Source organism: Oncorhynchus mykiss, chromosome 7 (assembly GCF_013265735.2).
Source record: "Oncorhynchus mykiss isolate Arlee chromosome 7, USDA_OmykA_1.1, whole genome shotgun sequence".
Lineage (NCBI taxonomy): Eukaryota > Metazoa > Chordata > Actinopteri > Salmoniformes > Salmonidae > Oncorhynchus > Oncorhynchus mykiss.
The window spans coordinates 44,919,239-44,946,743 of NC_048571.1; the positions used below are offsets into that span (position 1 = coordinate 44,919,239).

Sequence of the window (27,505 nt, forward strand, 5' to 3'; positions counted from 1 at the left end):
ATCAGTTAGCCATGCCTCAGCCAGCAGACAGGACCTACTCCTCACCGGCAGCACCATCATCCATCAAAAGTTCCGAGAGGGAAGGGTAACGCCAAATTATTTGGAGCACTGCCACTCTCATGGGGGTAACCTTGACGGTCCAGTAGAATATCTAGAGGAACATAACTTTTTCCAACTGAAGAATATGTACCTATTGAAACTTTACACTGTGCACTCTTAGAAAAAAATGGTTCCAAAAGGGTTCTTCGGCTGTCCCCATAGGATAACCTGTTTTGGTTCCAGGCAGAGACCTTTTTGGTTCTATGTAGAACCTTTTTGGGTTTCATGTAGAACCCTCGGTAGAAAGGGTTCTACATGGAACCCAAAAGGGTTCTTCAAAAGGTTTTCCTATGGGGACAGCCAAAGAACCATTTAAGGTTCTAGATAGCACCTTTTTCTCTAAGAGTGTAGGAAGCAGAGTGCTGATTGTTGTCCATACTGAAATTCAGACCATACCATCGGGTATTACTAGTAGACCAAAAAATATATCCAAACATGACTGACAAATCACTGACAAGTAGATGCAGTTGGTTTAAGATATTCCTAGATATTTCTGATAAGAAAGTCCAACAAAGTGCCATTATTATGCACTTTGAGATTATTCTTGTATAATGAAAAGCACTTTACAAATGTAATAAACTATTATGAATTATTATCTTTCATTTTAGACAGCTCTTCCCCTGTGCTCAATGTCACTTCAAGTTCATAGACATGGAAATGAGCAGATGGAAAACTAGCCATTGGTTTAAAGTGAGCGAGGCAGGAAGCAACAGTTCCAACATCAGAGGATTTGCATTCACAGAGCAAACAAATTGAACATTACATCAATCAGGGTGAGTATATCCTAAGGGTGTGAAGAAGTTGTGAGGAATAAATGATACATCCCATGAATATTAAGAGATAAGATTAATTCTGAATATTAACACCATAATGAAATAAACATGATAGTTGTTGTACAAAATGGAAAAGGATTGATACAGTGTTGAAAGGGGCTGGATGAGATAAACATGATAGTTGTTGTACAAAATGGAAAAGGATTGATACAGTGTTGAAAGGGGCTGGATGAGATAAACATGACAGTTGTTGTACAAAATGGAAAAGGATTGATACAGTGTTGAAAGGGGCTGGATGAGATAAACATGATAGTTGTTGTACAAAATGGAAAAGGATTGATACAGTGTTGAAAGGGGCTGGATGAGATAAACATGATAGTTGTTGAACAAAATGGAAAAGGATTGATACAGTGTTGAAAGGGGCTGGATGAGATAAACATGACAGTTGTTGAACAAAATGGAAAAGGATTGATACAGTGTTGAAAGGGGCTGGATGAGATAAACATGACAGTTGTTGTACAAAATGGAAAAGGATTGATACAGTGTTGAAAGGGGCTGGATGAGATAAAACATGATAGTTGTTGTACAAAATGGAAAAGGATTGATAGAGTGTTGAAAGGGGCTGGATGAGATAAAGATGAGTTACAGTGGTTGAAAGATTGTCAAAAACCTAAGAAAATAAATCTTCTTATTTAATCATCCTTTGCATTCTTAAACAATTTTTATGTTCAGCCAGTCATTCCTTGATAAACCTAAGGAAATTCATCGCAACAATTATGTATTTAAAAAAAGATTACAGTACACAAGAAACATGATTAAAACACTATGCATGAGGTTCACGTTCAATGTTGATTTGAATTTATTTATTAACTTTCTTTACCCAGAACTCAATTACTGAATTAGGAAGCAGAGCTTGTCCTTCAAACAACATCAGTGCGTCCGTAATGACAATGATCCATTTCCTATGGATCTTACTGACAAGGCTTTCAATATCTGTGCAATTAAAGCAATCCAATTCAGGAGGAAAGGCAGAGAAACACATATCTCCTTGAAGTATTTTGATGTTCATTGTTCTTGGTCTCTTTTTTATTATCTCAACTTTGCAAGGTCAAGCTCCAGTGGAATAATCACAGAGCATATTTTAAAACACTAAATAGCCAACTTTCATTACGCTTCTCTGGTAGAAGATGGTATTGATTGAGGCCATATTTCCATAGAATTCATTTTAAGAGCAATAACATATTCCATTCATTTAATCTGCACATGGACAGAATGTATTTTTGATTGAGCTGAAGCGGGTTCACTGACGTAGCACACGCCACCGCAGCCCCCACACGGGGTGGAACGAGCTGTGGATTTTGTTGTATTACTTCATAAGGGAAAATATTTGTTTTTACTAATTTCCATGTCGGCTCTTTGCCTGGAAACGCCCTTGTCCGGAGCAAAGGGTCCCGATTTCAAACTCTCCAAAAAACGGTTTAAAATGTAATAACGGGCAAAAAATGAATATTAACTGAAAGATTATAGGATGTAATTTCTTGGAATAGCCCTCTGTGACTTGAAAGAATATTTCTCTCAAAACTTTGATTCCTAAAATATGTGTCCAGAGATTTGGTTGACTTAAAAAGGAATGGGCAGGGTCAGCTATACCACAAGGACCCCTTATTCATGTCCTCATTACATGTTCTGCAACAAAACCATTCATGGTCTGTAAAGTTCTCTACTTTTGATAGATTAAAACAAACAATATTGAAATCACCATGGTGACAACCATAGTCTGTCAACTCCATCTGCCTGATAGATTAAGATAGACTATGGTATGAATTCTGGTCCAAATATGTCACATTTAATTAGGTTTTAGAGTTATGAAGCAACTGAGGAAAAACAAAATTGCTACTGTGTACACCACTTGAGTAAAGTGGTATACAATTTTTGTCAACTCCGTAAAACATCAACTCTGTCAGATTCTTCTCTAACGTCAACTCTGTCTGAGTCCTGAAAGATCTGACAGAATGGTTATGTTTTTGTAGGGGATTTTCAATTGAATCATTTTCCATATTTTACAAATGTTGGCACTGAACTTTATTTTATGAGGAAAAAAATATGTCTGTTTTAAGTATCTGTTGTCAACTCTGTCACTGGCTCCGTGATGACTAACCCTCTTAAGATATTTGTTTTAGTCCATTTTCTGACTAAATATTGTAATCACCCTTCTGCAACATTGAAGTATTTGCTATGCTAGACCTAAGGGATAATGTTTGCTTTATAAATGCTGTTTTATGTTCTAAATCTAGAAAAACATGCCAAAATGCTAACAAAATTAGCCCTGGAGAATTTAACAGTGCTATAAAAGAAAACAAAGAGAAGTTTGGAGATGTGTATTACATATAATCATTTTTAGAATATTTAGAATTCAATTATCATGGCCTTTAAACACTTGTTGCACAATAAAGATCCTTCCTCGAACCTTGCGGGGGGCTCCGCGAAACTGCACTACGCCGCTGACTGTACTGCACCAATTAAGTGGTACGCAAGTTACAGTATAAAAGGACATTCATGTATTACATGTGAATCAACAGAAAACCATTTTCAAGTTCAAGAACACAATACAGTTAACATAGAAACAGGTAAGAATTGAACACATGGAAAATGATAGACAAGATGAATAAGATGTAGAGTATATTGTGCCCAAAGGTATAATAGTGTCAAATACACCAATTTCCTCACATAACATGATGCCATCCTCTGAGGAAAATGAGCTGGCCAATCAGTGGTCTTCTCACATGAATATTTGTAATGACCGCTATCCGCCCACACCATTCTGTTGTTGGGATACGCCCACACCATTTCAATACAGAAAAATGCATTTCACTCATATTAGCAGGTTTCCATCCAATTGGCAACAGCTTTTCATGCGCATATTCAAAAATATGCATAAAGAAAATAGGCACATTTTCCCAACAGTAGTGTGTTTCACTAAACTGAATTAATGTGGATAAAAATCAGCGCGTGATGACATAGTCCACACAAAATGTACATTTTTGCTTACGTTTTCATGTTCCATCGCATTTTCAACTCTACCCATAAGTTTGTCACAAAAGCTGTTGAGTTAAGTAGCAAACTTCAAGTTTACTTTGATTTTATGGTTACTAGATCGATATTTGCGCATCAAGGCTGTTCCACCGCCATTTCTTACATAATTAATTGTACCGACACAAAAAGATCCCACCATGTCGGCGTTCATAAAATTGTACCGAAACGTCCTGTTTCCATTACAGCTGTCGTTTATTTATTTTTTTATACGGTATGACTTTTACGAGCATAAAAATTATGGTTGGAACATGCTTACTGTAATTAATAATAGGTCAAATTCCATAGTAATTGGGAAACACTGGACAGTTACTTTCATGTTTCAGTACTTTCTTCACTGATGTCACGCCCTGGTCTTAGTATTTTGTGTTTTCTTTCTTATTTTGGTTAGGCTAGGGCGTGACATGGGTTATTTATGTGGTGTGTTTTGTCTTGGGGTTTTTGTAGGTCATGGGATTGTGGTTAGTGGGGTTGTCTAGAATAGTCTATGGCTGCCTGGAGTGGTTCTCAATCAGAGGCAGGTGTTTATCGTTGTCTCTGATTGGGAACCATATTTAGGCAGCCATATTCTTAGAGTGTTTCGTGGGTGATTCTTCCTGTCTCAGTGTTTGTTTGCACCAGATAAGGCTGTTTAGGTTTTCACGGTATTGTTTTGTATTGTTCGTGTTTATCGTTTATTAAAGATGTATCGAAATATCCACGCTGCATTTTGGTCCGATCCCTGCTACACCTCCTCTTCTGAGGAAGCGGAAGAAGAAAACCTTAACTGATTTTACAGTAGAATCTTCTCTAAAACATTGCTGATCATTGGGGATGACAACATGTGGCTATAGACATCGGGTACTCTCGTCACAATGTTGACATGAAGCTGAGAGCCACATAGACGTTATCTCTCATCTCTACTCTAACAAATTGTAGGATACACTCTAATAATATCAGCTGCCCTTAAAATGATTCTCTTCCACCCGCACCATTCAGTCATCATGTGGAGTAAATTAATCTTTACCAAGAGTAATAAAGAAGATGCATGCTTTAATATGTGACAACAACCCAAGACTGGTAAGGTCAGGCCCTGGCAATTGATGGAACTGTCACTGTATTGCCCTATAGTGACAGTGGAGTTCCCTTACGAAATCGAATTGTTCCTGCTCAGGGGTTAGACTGGGCTCAACCAAGGGACAAAACAAATAGCGTGTGAGGGATGGAGCGGCCTTGTTCCCAACGTGGGGCATCAAAATTCAATCTGAAGAAGCCATCACTCACTTCACTGCCAATGTCGTCATTTAAGGATGTCCAATAACTGGAGGAGCAGCAGGGAGTATTGAGTTCGTAGTTTATAGGGAAAGGGCTAAATGGAAACCACAGGCTCTTCATCTTATTCACAATCTTGATCTTATTCTACTCACGTCTCAGTTATAATGTCTAAAGTTTCCACAATTTTTTTATTTATTATCTTATTCTACAATAACGATTCTTTTCACATGCTGAGACAAGATGATTTCTATTCGGTTTTATACTTACGGTGACATTACTTTTGCTCAATATGCTTTAACTGAACATCTTGGAGAGTCTGTCATGTGTTATAAGAACAGTATGTGGTAGTGTAGGCATTTATTGCTACTTATTTTGAGTAACAGCCAAGCCTGGGGAAAGTGATGGAGAGTTAGTTTTGTGCGTTGGAGTTGTGTAGATTCATGTTTAAGCTCTATCAGGATTAGGATGCACCCTGACAGAAAAGGGAGTGTGGAATCACAGCACTGCGAACTGCTGCTCCCCAAGGAGACATTTTCATGTTGATCGCTTTATCAGGCGGGACACGAGACACTATCACAAGTCCCAATGACATATCTTTTATGTCACATGCTTTCACACTGCTGGCTAGTACAGTTTGATCAGAAAGGGAACTAAAGATAGTTAGTGACTTACATGCAAAGGTTAGACTGGCCTCTCGGCTCACGATGGTCCCAAAAGAGTTGAAGGCGAGGCACTGATATGTTCCAGCATCCTGGTCTTTGTCCAAATTGCTGATTCGGAGGTTGCCTCCAGACAGGCTGTAGTGTGAGACTGATTTTGGAGTGATTGCGGTGCCATTCAGTTTCCACCTAAAAACAGAATGAAAAGCAGTCAGATCCAGAACAATTGATAGACAATCTTACAATCCCACCATTAACTCCATTCTAATGTAGATCATTCACCTTTAGGACAAGATGAGATTCTGACAAAGAAAATGATGATTTTACCTTCATTTGATTAATTCCTTTTCAATAAGCGAAGAAAGGGCTTAGCGTTAATCTAAGTAGTGAACCACACTGACGGCCGGCACACCACGGAGCAGAAAAGAACCCACTCAACAAGAATACACAGCCTCCATCGCCATCCATCTTGCTAGACACCCAGTCAAACAGCATAAAAATGCAGCTTAATCATTACGATGCAGCAATTAAAATTAATGACTAGCGCCCTGCATTCTGCACTTTTGCATTCTACACCAGGCTACAAGATTATCATTGGTGTTAGAGGTGATCAGTGAAGGATATAATTCACTTATGAAGGCAGCAGATTCCTCCATCCCTCCACATAGAGCACAATGGCCGTTACAATGCCAAACGACATGGGGGGGCAAAGGGATCGATACCAGCTAAATCCCCGCTACGGAGGTATGAACCCGTCATTTACACATCACAGCGTCTTGACAGGAAAACGCTTTGATACATGTAGGTATTTTCAACAACGTCCAGTTCTATTACAACAAAAAAAAGTCAAAAATGGCATTTCACACATGAGTGAGCATGATAGGTATTCTTAATCACTTTATTGGGAAATGGGCGACGCAAATCATGATTAGCGTCCAGGGCGATTAGTTGCTGATTATGTCTTTGGAGTGAGGAGAGTAATGGATTTTATGGATTCCAAACAGCTCAACAAATAGGGTGAATTTGTCAAAGCGTTCATAGAAATATCTGCATTAGGTTGTTGCAGCTCTGCTTGAATAGATGAAAGCTATTTTATTGTATGATTTAGCCGAGAAAAGGCACTACTATTAAAGAGTCCACTGTAAAAGGTTAATGCCAGGTTAAAAGCATAACATTTGACGTCAACGTCTTTGTTCTCTTTCATCCAGCATTTAGACAACTACCGACCATATCAAGCATTTATATAAAGACTGGGACTTAGAGTTCTCTGCCAGGGCTTCGCTATAGAGAGGGGAGAACTCAGGTCTTGCTACGCCAATTATGACTGAGGCACACTCAAGATAATAAGCACCTGAACATGTTCTGTATCAACGCTTGAGGAAAAGGGAACATGTAGTTCACCTAAAAATATCTGATTATGAACATTCCCTGTGGCTTTCTTCTTATGTTCAGAATACAATATGGCCATGCCATTAAATATATAGTGCTTATTGGAGTTGCACTGCTTGTACAAGCAACATATATAATGATTCCCGAATTCATTACCATGCCTACTCCACACTAGCCTTAGAGTACACACACAAGTCCCCTGGTCTCCAGAGCCTCATTACTTTACACACACTATGGCAAAGGTCCTCCCCGACCGTCTCACAAGGCAACTCCAGCCATTCGCTTACTTCCAATGCAAGAAAAACAAGTACCAACATTAATATTTTACTTCCCGGTAGTGAGTCTACTCTAACTACTCAGACTTCCAGAGAGAGAACCTGCAACAGGAAGAGAAGAGGATCTAACATGATCCTAGATCTCCAAGGGAGGAAGTCGTCATCAGCTCTCATAGCAGGCTGTTATGTGTTGTTACTAAGTGCTATTTATGTTTCAGAGAAGAAAATTGTATTCCATTAAAAATGAAAGCACCCTATTCAACAGCCTTCTATCATTCTTCAACAGAGAGAGTGAGCAACAAATCCACAAGGAAAGCACTTAATAGAGCCAACAATTTTAATTACGCGTGCCCGCTAATTATTTTACTGACGGTTATTCATTTAATGCTTTATCCGTGACTTTCTAAGACATTAAAAGAGAGCAAATTTAGGGACAGAGAAAGATATTTGATGAGTAATGTATAAGTATCTTGTTACAAATCACAAAGACTGCAGAGTGTACGACCCTGCAGAAGAAGATCACTGTCTATCTATCAATGTGCTACACCGTCTCATTTTCACACGCGTTGGCAGGGAGAAGTCTTATTACGTAGCGTTAAATGTGTCTCTCAAAAAGGCCCGGTTGACAGGAAAAAATGTGCTAGCTTAGGATTGTCAAGGTCTTTTTTGTAGCAAATAGGGTGTATTGGATGAGAGCTAAGACGGCTCCCGAGTGGCGCAGTGGTCTAACACACTGCATCTCAGTGCTAGAGGCGTCACTACGGACCCTGGTTTGTTCTTAAATGACTTGTCTAGTTAAATAAAGGTTAAATAAAAAATGTACAAATGTTAACTGCCATAGCTTTGACTGATATGGTAATCATGAGAAAACACATAACTCCACTTGTCTTTAGGTCAACATCGGAGCATTACGCTCTACAAGGTATGTTCTGCACAAAGGAATAAGTAAGGGAGTTAGGTTAACACACTAACATGAAATCTATGGTCTTGTCACTAGATGTTGTCCAGACACTGACTCTTGAACAGAGTTTAACATCACAGCTATGATACATCGAGCAGCACATCTAATCAAGTACATGGACATGCTGCAGACAATCAAATAATCTCATTGGCTATCAATCATTCTAGAGGGGGACACTGGTACAGCAGCTCCGTTTGTTAAGCACATAATTCATGCAATCATGTTTTCAACAGGATGTCCATACAGTGGCATGATACAATGCCACGTGGCTTACGAGTTTGTAGAATGTCACATCTTTTCCTTTAGCCTTCTGCATTGTACTTTTCTTTTTTTGGGGAAACTAAATAGACCCAGAACCAGGGAACAATGCTTCTTCTTTCCAGAGTTAATATTCTCTTAGAAGCTTTATGTTTGTAGGGACAGACCGTTTTAAAGCATATCAGAGGATGAGCCAAATGTAATGCCCAGCCTCTCTTACATCAGCCAGTCACAGCAAACGATTCTGTGATGTGCAGTTAATGAACTTTGAAGAGGATTTAGTCTACAGCTGTGTAAAGGAATACAGTCTTAGAAGGCAGGCAGGCAGGCAGCCCATCCCACCCCAAGGCTCTGTGCTTCTCTCTGACAGGACTGTACAGCGACCTTGACAGGAAACAGCTGATTAGGTCATCCTTTAAACTGGCTCAATCCCAAGTATTAAACGTACCAATCCTTCTAAATCTCAACCCAGAAATTTCAGCGTGCAAACATGATTGATTTGAACCTTGCAGTTGCCAGCGATACAACTTACTAACCTTTCGATAGACTAACGAACCGTCCAGGAAAAGAAGAAGAGAGAGCGAAAGGGACAGTCTCTTTGAGCCTCTGCCTCAATTCGTTTGAACCAGATAATGTCCACAACCAGAGCCACACTGCTTTTCCCAAAATAGGAAAGATAATGTTCACAACCAGAGCCACACTTTTTTTCCCAAAATAGGAAAGATAATGTTCCATACTATTTCTTAAGTGGGATGAATGCTTTTACCGTTCATGTGTGTGATCTCAATGAGCTAAAACATACTGTATATATACAGTACCAGACAACAGTTTTAGAACACCTACTCATTCAAGGGTTTTTCTTAATTTGTACTATTTTCCACGTGGTAGTATAATAGTAAAAATAAAGAAAACCCTGGAATGAGTAGGTGTGTCCAAACTTTTGACTCGTACTGTATTTATTCATTTTTTTGTTAACGATTTTGTGTCCAGCAGTCAGGGTGCTACATCGGAATGAAATAAAATTCACAAAATGATCGATCCACAAGAACAAAACAGAGGGAAATGATTGTGGTGGGAGATGTGCACTGTGTAATACATACTCACCGATAAAGTGGAGATGGGCTTCCCTGGGCCTCACAACTGAACACCACCTCTCTGTTCTTCTCCTGGGAGTCCACAGGGAACACAATGCTGCCAGGCTGCTTGGTGAATACTGGGCTCTGCAGGACACTGCTCTCTATAGGGGGCACACGGACAGGGGATAACACTCAGCTTACACTCAGGCTCAGAAAACAAACCTGCTTGCAAAACAGGCAATTAGTCTGAGGCAGCAAACAGGCCAGACCTGGTAAAACCATAAGGTGGGGGGGGGGGGGCGAACCACAAGCAGACAAAACATATCAATTAATTCCGTCTGTCACAGCACCGTCGCACAGACAAGAATTATCGGAAGTGAGACGTGTCTTCAAAAGCCATTTAGGCGGTAATAGGAGATCTCCAAATGTATACCAGTCGGGACACGTTTTAACTTGCATCCTTTTTTCACAAAGTGCTATTGGAGTAGTTGTGTCTCTGCAGACGTTTAAGCAATTAGTTGTGCGGTTAGCGTTCCTCGGCTGTGGTTTTGTATTCTCTCAGCGAAATGACACACACCGAACGGAAGTCTCCATTACTCCATGGGCAGCTGGGAATCCAATGGGCTATGTGTGCATGACTTAACAAAAGCCTTTAGTGTCAGTAAGCCATGGGATAAAGGACAAGTGACAGCCTTTGCAACCACCTTACCTTTGGCCTAGAATGTGATTAGATGTGATTCAAGGGTTATACAGGACGTTACCTAGCCAATCTTCAGCCATTTCCATTCTACGCTGCGGTAGTAGCAGACTCATGCTCGGGCCAGATCCATCAAGACATGACTATGGACTGTCTGTCGAGTCATTTAAAAATTTTTTTTAAAAACACACAAAAAAAACAACACAACCAAAGAGTGTATTTAACACCTGCCTGTGGCTAGCCTGGCTAAAAGATATTCATGACTGGTTCCTGAAATGTGTATAACATCAAAGGTCAATGTTCTTATTGGCTTGCAGCGGTGGTGCATATTGCCTCCACAATGGCGATCCAGGCCACTTATTTTGTCTCCGGAATAGAAAAGCTTTTTAGCAGCAGGATGTATCAATGCTACATTGTGCAGTAAATAACAAAGCCACTCAAAACATGACAATTTGCCTTATTCAATGCCATGTTTAAATAAACAATAACAGCGAAAATACCTTACTGGGGGAATGATTTCCTGTGTTTGTGGCCGTAGCTTTCGTCCTACCCTCACAAATTGCACAATTTCTATAATTACATGCCTTTGATGCCATGTGAGCAGTCATTGAGACTTCATGCTAATTTGGGGAAAGATAAGCTCTGTTTTTCCCAGAACTTTGCAATGAAAATGAACACATCTGCTGTTTCTGTCTGGAATCTTCTCTAAGGTACCTCCCCTGAGGAAAAATGAAAAACAACAGAAAAACATGCTGGAGACGTCACGTGACTGATAAGCTAATGTGACAAAATGCGTTTCAAAACAAAAACCCTAACTACGATACAGTACTCCCTGCAGACCTAAAATCTTTTCTTCCCGTTTTTCAAACTAGGCCCATCGGAAAAACAATTTGGGAGTGGCTCTAATAACATGCTTTAGCAAAAGAACGTATCGAGTGAAGACAAGTTACAGTGTATTGCCGCAAGTCTAAACTCATATCACTTCTGCAACAGATGCGACTGCCACTGATTGTGACACGTTCCCATTCCCAATTTGGGATATTGTATTGCCAGTACGTGATACAGTTAAAGAAAGCAGCACACCCTCTTCGCTCTCGTTCTGGGCAGACATAATAATAGTGTACTGTACATCTTATTCTACAGTGAAAGTAGGTCACCATTAAAGCCTCATGGAACGCATGCAGCTATCTTTACTGCAGTCCCTACTGGCCTCACATACCGTACCCCAGACCAAAAAAAATAAGAAAGATTATAGCTTTATAGCACGATTCATGAGCATGATATTTTGGCAGAAGAAACTTGTCAGGTGAAAGCACCAGGGTATACTTCTGCTGAGAAGGAGCCCCAGCGCTCTGAATTTCCAGCATGGCTCAAATTGGTGGCTTGCATTCATAATTGTGACATTCACACACACTTCCCCCATTTCTCATGCAAAATTCAGGCTATGAGGCTGAGGTGTTGTTTTCATACTTTTCCATCAAATTTTCACGGGGTCATAATCAGGTTCCTCAATGCACTGAGAGAGTTAGGACTGAAGTAATGCCCACATCCTTGCTAGATTTAACACAGAGATGACACATGGAATAGATGATTGTTTAATGGAGAATACGTTGGAAAGTGTACGATACAGAGACAGAGGCCATAAACCCTATTCCAAAACGTTGAAGTAAACAGATTTACATGTTTGTGTCATTATTGTTGCCATCTGTAATAAGACCAAGCCAATTGTATTCACCCAATGATTGTGGGATGACCTTTATGAACTTGTCATGGAAGCCAGATTTTATTCTCAGAATGTCTTTTTTTTTCATCTTGAGAGAAAATGATCACACTAATTTGTTCCAGATTCAATGAATAATACGACTGAAAATGAATGAATGAAGAAAAAAAAAATGAAATTATTGAATTATTCTAAGAAAGATATGTAATTGATATCTAGTGTCTCACATGAGATTCCCTTTGAATTACTGTAGCCACAATGACAAGAGAAACCGGACAAAGATTATTTATGACTGACCACTTGAAATGATACATTTTTGGTAAGTTCTTTACATTTTTGCACCCAGTGAGAGCTGTTTAGTGGACTGAAAATGCTTTGTGAAGGGCTTGGCTGCTTCCAGACTGCTGTCTATTCTCACTGTAAATAAAGTATGAAAATGATGTGTTCACACTGTGTGTGTGATTGTGCGTGTGTGCGCGTGCGCGCGTGTGTGTGTACATGTGTACGTGTGTGACTAGCACGTCAAGAGAACAGCACTCAGCTATTTCAATTTATAGTCGCATAAACTGATGGATATTGCATATCGTTGAGTGGTAAACTATTGTATTTGTGCGAAGCAGGGTGCAAATAAATTCATGACTAATTTCACAACCCTTCAACAGGTATGTGAAGACTGGCTGATTTTTTTCACAAGTGCGTAGGCCTATCTGGTATTTATTTAAAAGTGAATGGGTTCATATATCTAGTTGATGCGTGTGTGTTTGTGTGTGTGCACCAGAATTCTTATTTTCCATTATACAAAGAATATAATTCCAGTAAAGGGTGTCTGTGATAGAGAATACAGAAAAAACGATATTGTTTGCCTGCCTCCACTGCATTGCACTTGAGCTGGTATAATTGGACTTGTTTCCACTCAGACAGACAGCCTCATCAGAGTCCTTACTGGTTAGACTGAAGTCCCAAGTGATGTGACAGACTTGTGTGTTTATCTCGGGTCCACAATGCTACCTTCCCTGGATGGATGATGCAACAACAGCGGAGACTGGAGAATATATATATTAAACCATAAAGCTACTGTACAGGGTTGGGGGGGGGGGGGGGGGGGGGGGGTAAAAACAGAACAGAATGTTCAACCAAACAGGCAATTGACTAAAGTTTCAAGCAGGTATTGACTATGTGCATAGCATTTCTGTTCTCAACAGTGAATATTTTGCAGTGGTACTCTACATGGCTATAGGACATATTGATGAGGAAAGCACATAGACGCGGTGGTGGAGTTACTGTAACAGTGGATAAAAACAATTAAAACATTTTTTTATCTACCAAGACACCAACTGTATTATGTAAAGTATCCGTGTGTGGTAGTACTGCATATTTACTACATCACCACTTTGTATTGGCTTGCATCAGTCAAAGTTCCATGACAACTGATAGGCAGTCAGGCAGGGGGGGCGGGGGGGTGGGGACTACCATCCATGAGTCATGGTGACTTGCTCTTCACAAAGATGGCCTCTGCTGTCACAGTCATTATGAGACTTAATAAACGTTGACATGATCTTAGTAGAGTGCAGTTTAAATTAAACGTCACATCTTTAAAGTGATGATTAACAGGGAGAGCCAGAGCCGTTATTCTGGAACAGGTGCACACGCCCTTTGGGAGACAGGAACTGTAAACCTACGCCATACAGCACATCCTGCCAGTGCCCCTGCCTCTGCCCCTGCCTCTGAGCTGTTCTGCCGGGAGCAGCACTGATCAATCCTCCCTCCCAGCCACTCAATTAGCATCACAGACTCATTAAAAATACTGGAGCCTGTCAGAAAAACAGAAGAAAAAATACCATGGATCTGCAGTTTCACCTGCGCTGTTTTCTCCGGGTGTGAGATTGACAATTGCATTAATCATTCATTTTCGCCCGGGTTGTTTAATTGTACCAGCCTTTCAGAAAAGCACCTTTGAAACTGTGAACCCACACACATGTGGTGAATCATTGTGGGGAGGAAATAAAGAGGGGCACGGGGCTAACCCGACTGATTTCCTAGATTGCATGAATAAAACATTTATTGATATACATATCAAAAGCAAGTGTTGACAAAACAAAACCAAAGTGGAGAAAGAAGGAAGCAAAGCAAAAAGGAGGAGAAGGAGAGCGAGGAGCTCCTGGCATCTGGTCTGAATCCCTAACATCACCAATTAGCAGGGGCTTGGCTGTGTGACCGTCTGGGGAGCGCCTCCTCCTTCATCCTACCACACAAAGAATAATTGCTTCTCCAGAGGAGGAGCAGGTGAGTGCACCTGGAGAGGCAGGCAGGCGGGCACGCTCCCCGTTACTAAGACACCGTGTTAGATTTCATCGACAGGAGTTGAGCTCTCACTAATACTGTCATCAACGAGATACCCTGGCTAATGAATCCTTTAATGGAGTAGAACCGTAGTCATGTTTGAGGAGGAACATTGACGAGTCAGTCAGCGTGGAAGGGCATATTACCTTTCCCTCTGTAAGGAGGAGGAAGTCTAGAAAACAGAAAAATAAGCTAATGTGTTTTTGTTGAATGGTTCAGTATAGATCTTTTACAATATGAAAGGAGAGTTGGCTATATTTCGTCAAAAAAGAGAGCTGCCTTTATTCCTCCCTGATATAGTATATATAGCATTACTGGTCGGGGATTGACTCCAGTCCATCTCACATGCTAATTTAATCCTAATAAACACATTGTAATTGAAGCAGGCACAGCAGGGACAGCTGTGCTGGTTAGGAGGTCCATCCGGACTGAGATCCAGGGGCCATTGGCCACAAAGTCTACCCAGCAGCAGTACCTCTCAGCTGGCCTGGCCTGACACCAGGGGGTAGGTTGCTACAGAGGGGGGTAGGACACTCCACCCAGTGGAATGACAGAGGTCGATGTTAAGCCTTCCGTTGTCAAACTGCCTGGAGAGAACGCCTTTCCACTGGAACTTTAACATCCAACCAGACCATCTGACATGCATGGCAGTCCAGGCACAAGCACAACTAGCTACATCCTTCACGGCCAGTGGATAAGAGCAGAGAGAGGCACTGTATGAATATCACCCTGGCTAAAACAAAATGACAGTACCAAGTCCACCGTTTAATTGAACAGCATATATATCTGTATATTAGCCTTGCTATACACATCAGTCTGAGCCGTCACAGATGCTTCCATCGCATATTTAAAATGAACAAGGACGAGACAGTAGTAGACAATTGAAAACATAATGCATGTCATGTGCAAACAGCATTAGCAACCCAGTGAATGTTTTTATTGAGCTGCAGATGGCATCATGCATATTTATGCAAACTCACTGAGCCCAGGTGATGGCTTTGACTTATCCTACATGTCTGACTAACATTTAATCAATCAGAGATGCTCCTGAAAATGGTAAATCCCAGGACCACACACCTTATCAAACTCTATATGCTAAACAGAAAGACCAACCCTACAATAACCAACAACAACAGATATTATTCCACAGGACTAAATTACTCCCGTTTGTTTTTGAAAACTCAGTTTCCCCTAGATGTGCTTTTCCTGATCTAGAAAACCTTGGCCCAAAGAGCTGGATATTTAGTGCAGATTGTGTCCTCAAAGCTGTGCCTTGGGGTCAGTCTAATACAATGCAAATGACATCCACTGATTGCCTTCTCAGAGTTTATGACACCGAGGTTTATACAGAAATGGAAAGTTGAGCATAGTTTCAGGCTTTGTAGTCTACATACTTCAAGGGTGTAATATCTAGGGTTGCAAAGCCACCTGTAATTTATTTCAGTTACCGGAATCTTCTATGGTAACTTTGGCTATTTATACTTAAACATTTTTTTTTTTTAAATGTATTCATGTATAGCATATATTTTATGTGTGTGTCCATATTGTCCACAGTGGATAAACCATATGGTTCAGGAGAAAATACCCTAATTAATGAAAAAAGCACCTGATCAACAATGGCACATTTTCAATTATCTCTGCAACTCTTCAAACTATTAACTTTTTTTCATAACTGCCACCAGTTTGGTGCCAAAACATTTATAACAAAGATGTATTGACATAGTCAAATAAATAAAACAGTGTCAAAAAAAAATGATAAAGAATAGTTAATGCTGAAACCCTCATATGAAACAGCGATAGTATTCACTAAGTTGATGGTTTATATTTAGGATAATGTTGAATTATTTCATACATTTTACATGTGATAAGGCCAAACAGAGGGCCCGAGATAATTACAGACACCTGTGATAATCTGAAGTACCCAAAAGGGCCACTAGATGTTTTGTGATAAATTACATATAATCCTTGAAAGTTACCAAACTTCTGGTAGATTACTGGAACGTTTCCAGTAACATACCCTCCCTTTGCAACCCTAGTAATGCCATAACACAGGAATAACAACATAATAATTGTGATGATAGTGTAAAATAATTGCATAATATTGCATAAAAAGTATATTATGCCTATAATTGCTACCACAATGGTCCCCAAATTTATGTGGATTAAGCTGTAAACTGCAATCCTCTTTCTTTAATGATTGCTGTTCATTAATGTGTTTCCACTTCTCCAACATGGAACTTCCCAATTCCACTGTGCCTGTAGAGCTACAACTACCTCCAGAACTTTGTTTAACATGCACCCATAGGCACTTAGTCCCAGGTGTTTCTGGAATATCTGCACAGCTGGAGGTAAGTACATCTTTTTTTTGACAATGGGAGTCAAGACATTCATTCAAAATAACTTCTGTTTTGTTTTTTTTTTGTTGGGAGAGAAATCTTTACGTGTTCCAAGGCGGACTGAGGTACGACATTTCAGAAACCTCCCTATCCCACCATGTCCCACCTGCCATACAATATTCAGGGCTGCCTTTGACCGCCCAAGACCGTCTGGTGGCAATGCTGAAAAGCAATAGCTGTTTGAACCCCGCCTCCTCCCCAAACTAATCTGATGCCCAATAGCAGGTGACAGAAAATGAATTTGCAGAGCTTTCCTCAGCATGAATACAAAAAAGGCCCAGAAGGAGTCCAGCATAGAGGAGAATTTACTTTGTGAATTCTTCCAGTATCCATTCAACACAGATTCATATTCCAAGCCTCACATATTACAGCCACTCCCAGCCTATCACTCAGATGACACTCCTCCAAACTAGGGCTGGCAATTACCTGGGACTTCACCATCCGATATTAAAACAACACGATCCGATATGAATAGCGATTCTCACGATTCTATGTGTTGCGATTCGATGTTTCAAACATATTGCTCACCATATATCTGCTGCAGAGGGACCAGAAAGAACCACGAGAAAACATGTTTTCATCAGTCATGTAAACAAAAGTGCTGAAAACAAATTGGCTCCCTGTTTTAATAGAAGGTGGAGAACAAGCTATGAAGGACAAATACTGGAGTTTTGGTGCAGGTACAGCCGACTAGTGCAAAACATATTCCGATACTCTCCTAATTTTATTTTACTATATTCCCTGTCTTAGGTCAGTTAGGATCACCATTTTATTTTAAGAATGTGAAATGTCAGAATAATAGTAGAGAGTATGATTTATTTCAGCTTTTATTTCTTTCATCACATTCCCAATGGGTCAGAAGTTTACATACACTCAATTAGTATTTGGTAGAAAATAGCCTTTAAATTGTTAAACTTGGGTCAAACGTTTTGGATAAGCCTTCCACAAGCTTCCCACAATAAGTTGGGTGAATTTTGGCCTAATCCTCCTGACAGAGCTGGTGTAACTGAATCATTTTTGTATGCCTCCTTGCTCGCACACGCTTTTTCAGTTCTGCACACACATTTTCTACGGGATTGAGGTCAGGCCTTTGTGATGGCCACTCCAATACCTTGACATTGTTGTCCTTAATTCTGATCTCCCCATCCCGGATCCGGGATCGTGAATACAGACTCAAGCTCATTACCATAACGCAACGTTAACTATTCATGAAAATCGCAAATGAAATGAAATAAATATGCCAGCTCTCAAGCTTAGCCTTTTGTTAACAACACTGTCATCTCAGATTTTCAAAATATGCTTCTCAACCATTGCAAAACAAGCATTTGTGTAACAGTATTGATGGCTAACGTAGCATTTAGCGTAACATTTAGCATTAGCATTCAGCTGGCAACATTTACACAAAAAAACAGAAAAGCATTCAAAGAAAATCATTTACCTTTGAAGAACTTCAGATGTTTTCAATGAGGAGACTCTCAGATAGCAAATGTTCAGTTTTTCCTGAAAGATTATTTGTTTAGGACAAATCGCTCCGTTTTCTGCGTCACGTTTAGCTATAAAAAAACCCCAGTATCCAGGATTGTGTAAATCTATCAGCAAGCTCATTAGCATAACACAACGTTAACTATTCATGAAAATCGCAAATGAAATGAAATAAATATGCCATCTCTCAAGCTTAGCCTTTTGTAAACAACACTGTCATCTCAGATTTTCAAAATATGCTTCTCAACCATAGGAAAACAATCATTTGTGTAAAAGTAGCTAGCTAGCATAGCATTTAGCGTTAGCATTAGCGTTAGCATCCAGCACGCAACATTTCAACAAAAACATAAAATCCTTAAAATAAAATAATTTACCTTTGAAGAACTTCGGATGTTTTCAATGAGGAGACTCTCAGTTAGATAGCAAATGCTCAGTTTTTTTCAAAAAGATTCTTTGTGTATTAGAAATAGCTCCGTTTTGTACATCACATTTGGCTACAAAAAAACCCCGAAAATTCAGTCCTCAAAACGCGAACTTTTTTCCAAATTAACTCCATAATATCGACTGAAAACATGGCAAACGTGGTTTAGAATCAATCCTCAAGGTGTTTTTCACATATCTCTTCGATGATATATCGTTCGTGGAAGCATGGTTTCTCCTCTCTATCAAATGGAAAAATACTTGCAGCTGGCTTTGCGCACCAATTTCGACGCAGGACACCAGGCGGACACTTGGAAACTGTAGTCTCTTATGGTCAATCTTCCAATGATATGCCTACAAATGCGTCACAATGCTGCCGACATCTTGGGGAAACGGCAGAAGGTCTAAGCTTATTCCTGTCGCATTCACAGCCATATAAGGAGACATTAGAAAACAGAGCTTCAGAAATTCTGCTCATTTCCTGTTTGACGTTTCATCTTGGTTTCGCCTGTGGAATGAGTTCTGGGGCACTTACAGACAATATCTTTGCAGATTCTGAAACTTCAGAGTGTTTTCTTTCAAAAACTGAATATGCATAGTCGAGCATCTTTTCGTGACAAAATATCGCGCTTAAAACGGGAACGTTTTTTATCCAAAAATGAAATAGCGCCCCTAGAGATCCAACAGGTTAAGCCATTTGGCCACAACTTTGGAAGTATGCTTGGGGTCATTGTCCATTTGGAAGACCCATTTGCGATCAAGCTTTAACTTCCTGACTGATGTCTTGAGATGTTGCTTCAATATATCCATACAATTGTCCTGCCTCATGATGCCATCTATTTTGTGTAGTGCACCAGTCCTTCCTGCAGCAAAGCATCCCCAAAACATGATGCTGCCACCCCCATGTTTCATGGTTGGGATGGTGTTCTTAGGCTAGAAGCCTCCCACATTTTCCTCCAAATATAACGATGGTCGTTATGGCCAAACAGTTCTATTTTTGTGGGATTGATTGGCACTTTTCGTACCAAAGTACGTTCATCTCTAGGAGACAGAACGCGTCCCCTTCCTGAGTGGTATGATGGCTGTGTGGTCCCGTGGTGTTTATACTTGCGTACTATTGTATGTACAGATGAACGTAGTACCTTCAGGCGTTTGGAAATTGCTCCCAAGGATGAACCAGACTTGTGGATGTCCACAAAAAAAAAATTTAGCTGATTTCTATTGATTTTCCTATGATGTCAAGTAAAGAGGCACTGAGTTTGAAGGAAGGCCTAGAAATACATCCACAGGTACACCTCCAATTTACTCAAATGATGTCAATTAGCCTATCAGAAGCTTCTAAAGCCATGACATCATTTTCTGGAATTTTCCAAGCTGTTTAAAGGCACAGTCAACTTAGTGTATGTACACTTCTGACCCACCGGAATTGTGATACTGTGAATTATAAGTGAAATAATCCATCTGTAAACAATTGTTGGAAATATTTCTTGTGTCATGCACAAAGTTTGTTAACAAGACATTTTTGGAGGGGTTGAAAAACTAGTTTTAATGACTTCAACCTAAGTGTATGTAAACTTCCGACTTCAACTGTATATATTGTCAAAAATAATATCCCGATATGTAACAGTATAATTTTTTCCCCCATCATTACTCCAGGCCAGCTGAATCAAGTGTCTTCTAGCAGCTGCTGGACTCTTGGGCTACTGCATAGGTGTTTGTTTAGATATCCTGTCCTCTCTTCCTCCTCCTCCTCCTCCTTTCTCCTCCGTGGAGACAACGCAAGACACGTGGTCCAGATACACTGGTGGAACAATTGGAGCAGATACACGAGCTATACAAAAAACTTCAGACGGAATGCATTTCTCCATGCTCTGGGAGCCAGAGTGGATGTCTAGGCGAGCCTCTTCGTAGAAAGGCCATGTAAAAAGACTTCATAAATGGGTTCAAGGTCAAGGAATTGAGAAAATCTGCCCATATCTTTCATGCTTCAGCTGAGCTATTAGAAAGAATGGTTCTCTCCTGCGCTGGAGTAGTTCAGTGGGACAGGGGAGTATTCATCTCCCGTAGATAGGGCACAGATATGACATGCATTTACAGACAGAATCCCTTTCAGACAAAAAAGTGAACACATTTGAAAGTAATTGCATTTGAAAACAAGTATCCCATAATTAGAACCTCTCAGATGACAATGTATTATTATTCTGAAATCAGTTAATCACCATTATCAATGGAATTAAGAAAAATGCTCCAGTTAATACGTTTGATGTAATTGACGTAATTGTAATCGACTTGAGAAGACGTGAATAGGATATGGATCAAATTGGATACCTGGTATTGGCAGGCAGCAGCCCTGTATTGAACGTAGCTACCACAATGCCTAGTTGGAGATGAATAGAATAAGTATTTAGGGGAGCACTGCCACAAACTACATCAGAAAATGTCAGGAGCCAAACCATTGTCACACTCTGACGATCAACAGCCAGAGTTGTTGGTGCAAAAACAGTAAAACAGCCAAGCTATCACTCATCATAATGCTGAGGTGGCAATATATTTCCATGTGTTTTCCATGAGTGACAGCGATTTCCATGTTACCAATGTGATGTATTTTGCATGGTCCATGGATATTCATATTTGCCTACTTTGATCCATCCAGGGGTCCTTCCATCTCGAGCATAGCCCTTCTCGCCTGCTCGTGGTGTAACTACAAACCACACCTTACAGCACTGTCCCTTTAAGAACTCAACCAATCCCTACCAGTGTGAGAGGACGGAGCACTGCTGATCACCACACCACACCGAAGGCCAATTTCAGGGCCAGTTGAGAACGGCATCCCACCTCAAACTCCTTTCAGGTCTTAATAGACACAAGGATTGTTTTCTCGTCCTCTGTCTTTAGATCAATAGGATTAATAGAACAATAATGTTGCAACACACTTTTAACTAGCACACTGCTTTTTCCTTTGAGATTATACGATAACTTTTAGCTGCTATAATTAGTTTCATGAGATTCTGACTAATATGCGAGATGCTAAGTGTTAATTACTTTAACTAGGTGTTCAAGTTGCCTGTAGACACATTGCAGACAATGCAATTTTGATAAAATAGACTGATCTGTGATAGTTCTGTTGGCACTAATATCACTCAATATAAAGTCATTCTGTAAACATTTTGGAACTGATTTATACTTTTCCAAACTGAAACCATATTTTGCTGGAGTCAAGAGCAATTCAATGAATCCTTAAATAAATGTGAATTGCTTTTGAAATATAGGTGATTGTGACATACAGTATCAGTCAACAGTTTGGACACGCCCTTACTTTATTTGTACTATTTTTTACATTGTAGAATAATAGTGAAGACATCAGAGCTATGAAATAACACATTTGGAGTCATGTAGTAACCAAATATTTCATATGAGATTCTTAAAAGTAGCCACCCTTTGCATTGATGACAGCTTTGCACACCCTTGGCATTCTCTCAACCAGCTTCATGAGGTAGTCACCTTGAATGCACTTTAGTTAACAGTTGTGCCTTGTTAAAAGTTAATAATGCATTTGAGCCAATCAGTTGTGTTGTGACAAGGTAGAGGTGGTATACAGAAGATAGCCTTATTTGGTAAAAGACCAAGTCCATATTATGGCAAGAACAGCTCAAATAAGCAAAGAGAAACGAAAGTCCATCATTACTTTAAGACATGTTGGTCAGTCAATGCAGAAAATTTCAAGAACTATGAAAGTTTCTTCAAGTGCAGTCGCAAAAACCCTCAAGCACTATTATGAAACTTGCACTCATGAGGACCGCCACATGAAAGGAAGACCCAGAGTTACCTCTGCTGCAGAGGATAAGTTCATTAGAGTTAACTGCACCTTAGATTGCAGCCCAAATAAATGCTTCACAGAGTTCAAGTAACAGACACATCTCAACATCAACTGTGTGAATCAGAGGAAACTGTGTGAATCAGGCCTTCATGGTAAAATTGCTGCAAAGAAACCACTACTAAAGGACACCAATGAGAAGAAGAGACTTGCTCGGGCCAAGAAACATGAGCAATGGACATTAGACCGGTGGAAATCTGTCATTTGGTCTGATGAGTCAAATTTGAGATTTTTGGTTCTAACCGCTGTCTTTGTGAGAAACAAAGTAGGTGAACGGATGACCTCCACATGTGTGGTTCCCACCGTGAAGCATGGAGGAGGAGGTGTGATGGTGCTTTGCTGGTGACACTGTCATTGAATTATTTAGATTTCAAGACACACTTAAGCAGCATGGCTACTACAGCATTCTGTAGCGGTACGCCATCCCATTTGGTTTGCGCTTAACAGGTTAATGACCCAACACACCTGGGGGCGGCAGGGTAGAATAGTGGTTAGAGCGTTGGACTACTAACCAAAAGGTTGCAAGTTCATATCCCCAAGCTGACAAGGAACAAATATGTCGTTCTGCCCCTGAACAGGCAGTTAACCCACTGTTCCTAGGCCGTCATTGAAAATAAGAATTTGTTCTTAACTGACTTGCCTAGTTAAATAAAGGTAAAATAAAAAATAAAACCTCCAAGCTGTGTAAGGGTTATTTGACCAAGAAGGAGAGTGATGGAGTGCTGCATCAGATGACAGTCTCCACAATCACCTGACCTCAAACCAATTTAGATGGTTTGGGATGAGTTAGACCGCAGTGTGAAGGAAAAGCAGCCAACAAGTGCTCAGCATACATGGGAAAGCATTCCAGGTGAAGCTGGTTGAGAGAAGAGTGTGCAAAGCTGTCATCAAGGCAAAGGGTGGTTACTTTGAATAATATAAAATATATTTTGATTTGTTTAACACTTTTTTGCTAACTACATGATTCCATATGTGTTATTTCATAGTTCATATGTCTTCACTATTATTCTACAATGTATACAATAGTAAAAAATACAGAAAAACCCTTGAATGAGTAGGTGTGTCCAAACTATTGACTGGTACTGTATAATCAAATTAAGATTTCTATTAGCGATATATATTGAGAACAATTTCGTCCAATGGGCTATGAAGTGCCTGCTGTGTGGACCTTAATGCAAGGGGAAGATAAAGGCCGTAACATGACACCATTATGCTCACCCCAAGAAATCGTGTGTATTCATAAAAGTGTACAGCGTTGGATAAGGAGAGCAAACTGAGCAAGCTATTTACGGCTATATTAGCATACTTATTCACAACAGCAGCAGTAGGTCGGTGACACAGCACTCTTACATGAACATGAAATGAAACAGAGGACAAAAATTGTTTCATGAAAATTGGCTTTGTCTACATGCCACCTACTGGGTTTGCTTTACAGGCCTTGAATAACTTGGCCATCAACTGACTGCTGTGGAATCCTGCTGTTTCATTTTTCGCCTGAAAACATTGAGTATTACCCATGAAAGAAAAATGTGTTGAAATTGATCAATACGACAAGATGATACAAAACCTGCATTGTAAAGTGACTTTGCAAAAATCATATTCATGTGTTTGCAGTATGCTATGGCTCGTATTGGAAATTTCCTGTGGAGGTTTAGATATAACACATGTTGTACTCTGCATGGCCTCTCCTGAAACACGTTTGTCCTACGCTGCTGTACAGTACAATACAGTAAACACCAGGATGTCCAGAGCAGCTGGTGTGAAAACGGACTTTCCTCTTTGTCCTTCTGTTTCATGTCTATGGATCTCTCGTGTTCTGTCCTTCAAGATCTTGAAAATAACTCAGCCCCTATTGAAATCCCAGAGAAAAGGTGAACTGAGGAGGAATCCATGAAAGGATGTCGTACAACCTTGATTCAGTAACATGCCTTTTAGGATGCGCACATGTATTTTAGTGGCTTCTTTAGACAGACTCTATACCTATAGGCACAGCTCAGAAAGCATAAGAGAGAAAGCAAAGCTGATGCAACATCCTCATTCGGAGAAGTGCTCTGGAACATAAAGGCATCCTGAAAGTACATTCACCGTTTTGTTCCATGTTCTTTTCCGGGTTCTAACAACAACAGGTGGACTTTCACAGAGACAGAACAACTACAGTAATGTCTCTGGAGCTGTGAAGGTCATCTCGCTAAGAAAACGATGCAAAACGATTCACCGTTTAGCCATAGAGAACTCCTTTGTGCGCACAATGTCTCTTTCATGTCCTTTTTCACTTACACAGCAATGTGGCCTTTAAAGACATTTGAGCCCACATGGAGTAAGACACTTTTATTCTCCACGAGCACAGCAAGCAGCTTAGGCGTGGAAATCAAATGGTTCTGGGACAGGCGGCAAAACGTTAAGCCATCAGGGCCGAGTTCATTCTGTAAGTCCCATCAGTGCTGCTTAGCGTAACTGTGCTAATATGCTAATAATGTTTTATATAATAAAAATGTATGTAGCTTAAGTAAAGGCTAAATTAAGTAAAGGCATGGGCCGTCATCATGGTGGAGTAAGCAGGAATAAAAGGCAGGGTATCAGGATTCTGAGCGTGTCCTGGGGAAGAGTGTGGCGCTGCGCTGGGGTAATCAGATGCTAACAGTGAGGGTGAGAGTGACGCGCAAGGCAGCACAGTGCAGGCAGGGGAAACAGGAGGCAGCCCTGTTGAGGCACACTAGCAGAACAAAGGAACACGCCTAGCAGGGGACAGAGATCATTACGGCCCCCTCAACACATTTGGTACAGTCTGACTGTGAATCCTTGCCTTTTCAGGGGTAACCTTCCCTTTCACTGGCGTTCGCCAGGTTGCTTGACCTTTTCGGTCAGTTTCACAAAGCTGCATTCAGACAGCTAGTGCACGTCATGAAAGACGAGTGTCTTACAGTACATGGCAAACTGGGATCACACCTTTCAAAGATAATAAATGACTAGAACCTGCTCCCAGATGTAACATGGATAAAAGGTTGTGTGTATCACTGAAGACATAATGATACTTATTAGCCTACATTTTTATTATTTGCCCACATAATTTTCAACAGCAGGTAAAGGACTCTTTTTGGTGGCATACTTAGGATAGTTTATGTATTGGTCCTTAAAGAGAAACAGATCGAGTGCAAAATCATTTCTGGCCATAGAGGTAGCGGCTCTTCTAGCTTTACTATATGAGTACTGTGGCAACAAACTGTGTTTATCAGATGCTGGTTAATCAGCCAGTGCCAACTGCATGCTGAGTGAATGCCAAAGTCTGATTTGAATGACACATAAGAACAAAAGACAAGTATGAAGTCTACAGACTCCTTTACAATCAAATTCAAACTCCCAATCATGAGAATAAGAAAGGCTTGCAGTCTCAAAACTGTCTAGTGTTGGATTGGGAGGGTGAACTAGTGCCAGAGTCTAGTGTTTCATCAGTAGAGCCTTTTTAAAAGCTTGACTAGGATAATGCCTCTTGATTAAAGACTGAGAAATCCAACTGATGTTCTCCGTTGACCCCCACCAATTTGTAAGCAAGAGAAATTAAAATCCTCCATCAAAATGTGATCAATGCAGGAGAGCCCTGTGGGGAACAACTGACACCCATTGTATAATGAAGCTATAATTCAGCTTTACTGTACATGAATGACGGATACTCCGAAACGTACAATAAGGATTTCTGTGTGATTCATATCCCCCTGTTCCCCTGCTATACTGTATAGAAATAAGAGTGTATGCCTTACTGTTTCTTTCACGGCGGCACTAAAGGCAGATAGGGAGAACAGGAGCACTCTCCATGAGTCTCTATTTCCCCCTGAAAGATTTTCAATGGCACTGTGGACATTGATGACGGTTCAAGGGGGATATTATAATACCTCTTCTGATTACTGTATTAGGTTTGATGTAGGGATGAACTAAATTAGCAAAAACAAACTTCCATTATGGATCAGCATGGATGAAAGCAGGGGTTCTTTCATGTTCATCGTATCTGTAATCTTCACAAGAACAAACATTTACTAACCAATGTATTTCACACAGAGTGTGCTATAACCGCAAGGGCATATTCTACACACTACTTCACTTAGGTCAGTAGTAGAGATGTAGATTCACCTCGGGTCCCGATTCAAATGTTTAAGATACAAGTGCATAAGGTCCGTGGACCGCAAACTGATCCAAATGCTCATATTAAATTCTTTTGACTTTACAGAAATATGAAATAGCTCTCACAACTGATGTGTCCACTCCTTCAGCATTGAACTGCATGTAACTGTGTTGATAGTCATTGACCTATAAGTCATTTTGCATGCAGAACAACCCCAGGCAATATCAGAAGCCTGGTCAAACCGCGCACTGTGCCCAGCTTCATGCACTGATCAACGCGAGGTAAGTGGCCTGTTCCTGATCTTGCACATCTGTGCAGCACCTTCAGCATTTAAATGCTAAAATGTTTTGTGTGCTAAAATTATAAGAGCAGCAATAAAATAACAATTACGAGGCTATATACAGGGAGTACCGATGCCGAGTCAATTTGCTGGGGTCAAGGATAATCGAGGTAATTGAGGTAATATGTACAGTATCAGTCAAAAGTTTGGACACACCTACTCATTCAATTTCTTTTTTCTTTTTTACTATTTCCTACATTGAAGAATAATAGTGAAGGCATCAGCATTAGGAAATACAGTAAATGGAATCGTGTAGTAACCAAAAAAGTGTTAAACAAATCCAAATAT

The 27,505-nt window shown here is 40.2% G+C and overlaps 1 protein-coding gene across 6 annotated transcripts in view; it reads right to left on the minus strand.

Annotated features, from left to right (window-relative positions):
* The window catches only part of cntn4 (contactin 4), a 178,643-nt gene that overhangs the window by 116,230 nt on the left and 34,908 nt on the right, over positions 1-27,505 (minus strand). For 2 of the 6 annotated variants that reach the window (XM_036983331.1, XM_036983330.1), the window contains exons 1-3: positions 11,037-11,273; positions 9,863-9,995; positions 5,889-6,064 (exon numbers count right to left, since the gene is read on the minus strand). In XM_036983331.1, the coding sequence (XP_036839226.1) occupies positions 5,889-6,064; positions 9,863-9,995; positions 11,037-11,139 (412 nt within the window). In that variant the 5' untranslated portion in view covers positions 11,140-11,273. Of the gene's footprint in view, positions 1-5,888; positions 6,065-9,862; positions 9,996-10,595; positions 10,794-11,031; positions 11,274-27,505 lie in introns of those variants that run through there. The other 4 variants (XM_021609437.2, XM_021609438.2, XM_036983332.1 and 1 more) reach the window with 3 other exon arrangements.